The sequence below is a fragment of the Gavialis gangeticus genome, unplaced genomic scaffold, assembly GCF_001723915.1.
Source record: "Gavialis gangeticus isolate Ggan-Ray unplaced genomic scaffold, GavGan_comp1, whole genome shotgun sequence".
Taxonomy (NCBI): domain Eukaryota; kingdom Metazoa; phylum Chordata; order Crocodylia; family Gavialidae; genus Gavialis; species Gavialis gangeticus.
This window is the reverse complement of record NW_017729025.1, coordinates 6,646,031-6,653,304: the sequence shown is the minus strand read 5'-3', so window position 1 is coordinate 6,653,304 and position 7,274 is coordinate 6,646,031. Positions and strand designations below refer to the sequence as shown.

The 7,274-nt window shown below is 52.4% G+C and overlaps 1 protein-coding gene across 1 annotated transcript in view; it reads right to left on the bottom strand.

Moving 5' to 3' along the window:
* Nucleotides 1-7,147, bottom strand: part of LOC109298311 (protein Smaug homolog 1) — a 31,592-nt gene extending 24,445 nt beyond the window's left edge. Inside the window, exon 1 of the mRNA XM_019518341.1 lies at nucleotides 6,599-7,147. Coding sequence (XP_019373886.1) covers nucleotides 6,599-7,010 — 412 coding nt within the window. The 5' untranslated portion in view covers nucleotides 7,011-7,147. The remainder of the gene's footprint in view (nucleotides 1-6,598) is intronic.
* Between the last annotated feature and the right edge of the window lie 127 nt (nucleotides 7,148-7,274).

Here is a 7,274-nt window from a genome sequence, read left to right as displayed (position 1 = left end):
CCTGTCATCTGCCCCCACTGAGAGCAATCCAGCTCCATCCTCTTTACAACCCCCCTGCAGAGAGGTGAAGGCTGCTATCAAACCCCCCTCCGTCTTCTCTTTTGCAGGCTAAATCAGCCCAGTTCCCTCAGCCTCTCCTCACAAATTGTGCCCCCAGCCTCTGAACCATTTCCATTGCCCTCTGCTGGACTTTCTCCAATTTGCCCACATCCTTTCTGTAGTGGGGGGGGGCCCAAAACTGGACACAGGACTCATGCACAGGCTATGCAAACCTTCGGGTGCCCTTTGTGGGGGAGGCTGCAGTTTGGGGAACTTACTCGGTGCAGCGGTCACATCCTCGGCCAGGCTGCAGTAAAAGTTCTTTGTCCCTATGCTGATGCCGGCCATAATAAATCGATGCAGCTTCGTGTACAGGAAGGCTCTACCCACTGCAAGCGAGGCTGGTGTTATTCGGTGTTTAATTTAATTAGCATCAGGGAGAACGATAACACGTACATTATGGCAAAACGTTGAAGTCTGTCCTGCTAGGGACTGCACGCATGTGGCAAGACAGCCCCTGCCTCTGAGGCCGGGGAGGTTCACGGCTGACGTCAATGGGAGTAAGGATTAGGCTATCCACAGTGAGTTAGAAATTTCAACATGAAGAGGCAAAGGAAGTCTTATTATCCCCGCTTCACATATGGAGGGCAGAGGGCACCAGGAGACTTGCTTAACAAATGGGGGGAAAGGGGCAGGTAGGCTAGGAGCAGACTTATGTCCCTTAGATGCTGGGTATGCTCATACAAGACCATCCTTTCTCCTAAAGGTAGAGAGCAAACTCGCTTCTTCCCCGTGAAGGAGCATGGAGGGAAGCTGCCCTGTGTTTCAGTTTGACAGATGAAACCCCATATGCAACAAGATCATCTGCAGGTGGAACCAATTACATAGGCAAAAAAAATAAAGAAGCCAGTGCCCAAATGCAATCAGCTGTTGGTCTGGAGCTTTCATTTCTTTCCTCTCTGTCATATGCCTCGACACGAGAACCGAGGGCTTTGCGCTGGGTTTATTCAATTGAGTTTTTAAAAGACTGTGCTCATGCCTTTGCTGGCTGCCTAGTGGCATACGTGATGAGGCAGTAACAACCCTCAGGGGAATGGTGTTTGTGCAGATAGACACAACGAGAGGGCAAATGTCTGTCTTTGTGCAAGCCGACGCAGGAAGGTTCAGGCCTGAAAAAGGCGGCTTTCCCCGCCCTCGCCCCTGCCACAGAAGGAAACTTGATTTCCCTTCTTTCATTTGGGCTCTTTATCTTCAGGCCCCGTCTATACTACCAATGCAACCGTGTTTTCCTAATCCAGCTGGCTTGCAATTATCTTCTGACTTGCCTGCGGAGTCAAAGGCCCTTTGTTCCCTCCCTTCCCGCAAGCTCTGCCCCGTGCCCACTTCTGTTCTCCCTCCGCAGAAGCAGGTACACCTACAAACGGGACATTGTGACTGAAGGACGGAGAAAAACCTCTTTCACCTCCTCTCCGTGGCACTGAATTCAGACTGTCCCCCAGACAGACGGCTGCAACTGGCTGTTAACTTGGGGTCCGAGCCTCCCATCACATACACTGGTGTGAATCCAGAGTGACTCTATTAGAGCTAGTTCAGATTTTCACTGCTCGAGATGGATTGTGGTCCACAGGTATTAGACCGAGCAACAAGGGACATGTTAGTCCTCCAGAGCCACCGTTCTGCTCGCAGGAAGCAGCAGCTCTAGCACAAAACTAGCAAAAGCCTGGGCCGGAGCTGCTGCTAAACTCCATTGACTCTTGACAACGCTCCTGCGGCAGTCGGGGTCCCGGCCAAAACCCAAGCAAGCCAACAAGGCTGCACTATCCCGTCAAGTGCACTCTCGAGTGAACTGCGACACACCTGGAAAACCCGAACCGTAACAGCGTCGCATCCAAACACGCCCCGGCTCCAGACAGAGTCTCCCTAGAGCAAGATCACTGTGCTCCTCTTGTGTGGGAAGGACTTTCTCCAGGCCTGCCGGAGGAAACAAGCAGCGCCTTTGTAGAGAGGCACGCTGCCGTGCGTACCCTGGAGCCCGCGGATGCGCCAGACCGCTGGGCAGACAGGGGCTGCTCCAAGTCGGCAGGGGACTTGATATTTTCTTTAAACCGGACACATGCTAACAGTCTGCGGGCTTTGCTTTGGAATGGCAAATTAATGGACGCATTGATTGGACCGAGAGGCTGGACAAAGGCTGACGAGCTGTGCTCGTTTTTTTAGCATGTGTTTGTGGATGGCTTGCGCGCCATGGCCAAGTCAATATTGTGTTAGGGAAGCTCACGAAGCGGCACACGCGGCGCGGCTGGGGCTGGCTCCAGCTGTGCTCCGCCAACCTGCAGGCACGTTGCCATCAGGACACGTTAGCAGGGTCTCGGCAGCATCCTACGAGGCTGCGATTCTCGTGCTGCATCTCGGCGCTTTGCGCCAAGGGAAAACTTGCGGGAAGTGACTTGCAGCCACTGCCGCTCTCACTGGTTCCCTGCACAGACCACGGTGTGCCTCCCACAGTGGCACACGCCGTTATAGAAACAAATGGCAGGGACAACTTTTAGGCCACAGCTAAATCTCTGCTTCACTCAGCAAAACACTTGCTTGTCTTTCACGGACCTACACAGCTTCACGGCTGGGCTGAAGGCACATGGGACGCCTCTGTGCTTGGGGGTGAGGGCGTTTTAATTAGAGCGGTTCCTGGAGAGTGGCTCTAATTAAAATTGCTCACTGTCATATGTATTAAGCGGGTTTAAAAATGGCTCTGGGATGCTTTATCTAAACCTCATTTGGCAAGGTTTAGATAAAGGGCCCCAGTGGTCACTGTTAAACCCATGGGAGCTTATACACATGACAACGAGGTCACACTGGAGCGTTTTAATGAGCACGTGGAGCAGACTCGATTAATCGAGTTCTAACTAGAACACCAACTACCACGTGTATAGGCAGCCGCATAGCGCGCCACAAAGCCCCTTGGCTTTATGGATTTGTGTGTTTCCCCTGGCACAAATCTCCAGGAAATGGGTTCACGGATATGGACCCCATAAATCTCTCGGCAGAACCTGAGCTGTTTGATGGGCTGGCAGCACAGAAAGCAGTCATTGTACAGTGCCAGGAAGCAGCTCGCTTAGGCCAGGAGTGTTTGTGCAGGAAACTTCTGTGACGGAGCAGTGCTGCGACGGGGAGCCGGCAACACCGGTGGGAAGGAGAGTGAGAAGCAGAAGCCCAGCAAGCAGTGGGGATCAGGGGAAGAGAGATGAAGCGAAGAGGCTGCCCCATGAAAGTTGTGGGCTGAGGCATCCGCTGCATCCAATCCAGCAAGGACGGCTGCTTCTCTGCTCTGCCCATGGCTTTACACTCCTGCAAAACCATCCGGCACAGCCTTTGGAAGTGGGGGCTTTCCTTTGCTCTCAGCAAATCAGGAAAGGCGGCAATCCTTCTAGCAGATTGCTGACTTACTCATTGCTACCCACTTAAGGCTCCCCCCTTCCCCTCACCCCCATGTGCGGTGTTGTACAAATTCCCTCGAACAGGCTTCTTGTGGCGCCAAAGAATTTAATGCAACTTTGTGATTTTTTTTCTTCCCCTGAAAACAGGGCATGGTCATTAGACCCTCAAACCGTGCAGCGCTGCAATGATTAACCCACCACAGGCAGGGTGTTGTAACTGGCTTATCAGCAGCTGTTTTTTCTCCTGGGCTGGGCAAGCCTTATTCGGGCCTGTTTTCCCTTTGGTAAACACCCAGTGTCACTCCCGTCTCAGAACTCTTTGCAAGAATTTCAGTGCAACCAGTTTTCCCAAAGCGAAATGATCCGAGTCCACTGGTCTCTCTGCCCAGAAAGGGCTCCCATAGGGAACTCTTTGGCTCCTCCATGGCTCTAAGCTTACCTGGCAGCTGGGGGTGTCCCCTCTTTTCTGCCCAGACCAGCCTCTTGCACACGTGCCTATTGCGAGATCAGTGCCAGACCTGCAGAAATCATGGCTCAGACCCCACCAAATCATAGGAAAACAGGGCTGTGCTCTGTGAAAGGAGAGCAGGCAGGGCAATGCAGGGAAGGAAGGGAGCAGTGCCATGGTCCCATGCCCTCCCAGCCCCTTTTAGCATGGCCTGGACCCAGGCGGGAATAAGCAGAGCTGGTGGTGGAAGGCTCTTGGCCCCCTTTACACCCCTGCATCAGGCTCATCTCACTCTGGATAGGGACGTGTCCAAGCTGAACTCTTGAGATGGCTTCTTTCAAACTTGGTGCATCATAAATTGGAAGAGGGCCCTCCCCATCCTCGCTGATGAGCTAGCTGCCCTGGTGCTACTCTATGGGTCCCTGGAAGGGGCACGGCTTGCATTCGCTCAGTCAGTCCAGAGATGCCATCACCTATTTCACGGTAGCTGGTTTGCGTGCTTCGCTGAGAGAGGAGCTGCAGTCACAGTCACAGTCGGGACCAACAAAAGTTTGCGTGGCCCTGCTAAGCCATGGTCTTTATTCACCCAGGGAGCCCTAGGCCTGCAGCTGAGTCCTACCTATGGCTATGTTCATCACAGCCCATCGTTCCTCTTCATGGCAAGGCTTAACCCGAATGACGCTCTGGGGGGGACTCTATGGTGCAGGGTCTGGTTGAATTTCTCACAGAGCAGGTGTTTGGCACCACATCACTGCCTTCCTGCCTGAAGCGATGATGCCCCCAGGGGGAAACAGAGGGAGGAAATCTCAGTGTCTATCAACACCCAATTAAAGATGTTTTGTTGCAAAAAACCCTGTTGGTCTAATAAAAGATATCATCTCTACTATGAGTCCTGATTAGCAACACCCAGAGCTCTTGAAGTTGGCTCCCTCTGCCATGAATCTGGGCAGGAGGAGAGAGCAGGAGACAGCGCTCCCGCACAGACCAGGCTGCTACAGCCAGTAGGTCCCAGATCCCAAAGAGCAGGGAAAAGGAATCAGGACTCATGGTAGAGGTGATACCTTTTATTTGACCAACTAGATGTTTGCAACAAAAATTCTTTAATTTAAGGAATCTTTTTTATTGTGCAAAAATCTAGTTGGTCTAATCCAAGATCCCATCTCTGCTACAAGTCCTGATTCCTTTTGCCTCTAGACCAACATGGCTACAACCCGGATACCTGAGAAAGTGAAGGGAACGCATGCGAGAACGGGAGCTAGCGATAACGCTTGTGGGTCTGAAGTTCTCCGTGCTGCTGAGGAGAGCCCCGAAATTGCCGCTTGATTGCACTTGCGTCTTTTAATCGTGGCTGTCCACAGGTTGACTGGCATATAAATGTCTTTACCAGGTAAAGACATTTACTGGGTTGAGAGACTCATGCGCGGACATTTACTGGGTTGAGAGACGCATGCGCGTCTTCTTCCCTGGGATGCTGTCTCTTCGTCTTGGGTGTTTAATTGGGGGGGGGGGTGTTGGCGTTTTCCCCATCTGCAGACGGGCAGGGAGGTTGGCACGCAGGAAAAGGGATGCCCATGGGAAATGAGGTCTGTCAGTGCCAGGAGACAAGAGCATGGCATGGGGAGGTAGAGAAGGCTGAGGGTAGGAAGGGGAGCACTGGGGGGTCAAAGTGGGAGGCTGGGAGGCGAGGGCAGATTATATTAAAACAGAGAGGAGGGAGGGAGGGACATTCCTAAAGCACGGGCCAGTCTCCCTAAGACCCCGTCTATCCTGTCCACAGACCCCTGGCGCCTCCTTGTAGCCTGAACAACCACTGCAACATCCTCCCGTGCCGTGAGCCAGGGCCAGCAATGCGGCAGGATCCCCGCAGGTGGAGGTGATGCCCCCCTCATGCTCCACCTGGGATGCTGAGCAGGCAGAAAGGTTTGCTTTAAAAAGCAGCTGTACTAAGCCTCCACACAGAGGCCAAGGGACTCTCTAGTTACACATGCAGCCACATGGCCCTGGAGCACCTGGTTTTGGGGTCAGACCTAGTCCCCTAGCACGTGTAGGTCCTGACCACGAGCTCCGCATATGGGAAAAGACTGCAGAGGCCTATGCTGCTACAAGTAAGGGAGGTTGCACACTGCCAGGTAAAAAGGCACAGGTGATGGCAGGGGTCACCTCTCCACACACAAGTGGTAACAAGGGGCACTTTGGTAAGTGCTTGAAACATTTCAGAGCTCCGTCCTGTGTTAGCTGCTTGGGAGCCTAATTCTCTTTTACTTCCTGTACAACTTACACCGCAAAGTCCCCGGTTGTGTTTGAAAATGAAACTTGGGCTCCTAAATCGCTCCAGGACTTGGGGAAAACTCTTCCCAAATCTAGAGTGGGTGGAATGGAAGTGGCTGCTAGGATAACACGCAGTTTTGCTCTTACCTCCTCTTAACTCCTCACTCTTTGCTTCAAGCAGGTTCAAAATGGTACAAAATGCAAAGAAAAAAAGAAAAAAAAAGAAAAAACAACAAACAACCTCCCTCTCTCCAAATGAAACAGCCAGACAGACTATTTTGGACAAGCGGGTCCAAAAAATGGCTATGGCCAACTCGAAACCGACCCCTTTTCTAATGCTCCAAGGGCAGCAGGGGAAGTTCAACTGCCCGAAGCGGCTCTCGCCAGCTTTCATGCCGACGGTACTTACTTGTGCTTGTGCTAGTGCCGATGGTATTGATGGTCGTGGGGACAGAAGAAGAAGAGTACAGGGGCAAATGGCCATTCTCACAGCCTAGATTCTTGTCCTGCCAGCTGGAAGCGCTAACACTGATCCCAGAATCGCGTGAGTTTTGCCACCCATTGAGCTTATCGTCCGAGTTCTGTCTTTGGTGATAGTAGTGCGTCTGTCCATAATCCACTGAATCAGACCGGCCTCTGTGTTGGCTGCCGAAGCTCCCTGACGTGCGATCCTCCAAGTGATTCAGCCACATGGCGAGAGCCCCCCGGTCTTCCAAGGACGTGGCTGGGTGTATCAAAGCGTAGGACAACAGCTGCCGGCTCTCTTCTATGTGTTGGTTGTGTTCAATGGAGTGAGCCAGGATTTTAGGCAACAGTTTCATGTATTCTACTTTTGCTTCGATGTTTCCCGGTTTCAGTAAAGGCAGGTGGGTTAACAATAGGGAAATCACTTTATCCTTGGATTCCTGCTGCCACTGGTTAATGATTCCTGGTGGGGGAGAGATAAAAAAAAAAGAAAAAGAAAGTTGTGAAATCAGCAAACACTCCTAACAGATAAATATATAGATTCCCACAAGGTAAATAGAGCAGACCCCCCCCCCCCCCGCCCCCCCCTCCCGCGTCCCCCCCCTGCGCTTCCGGACAAA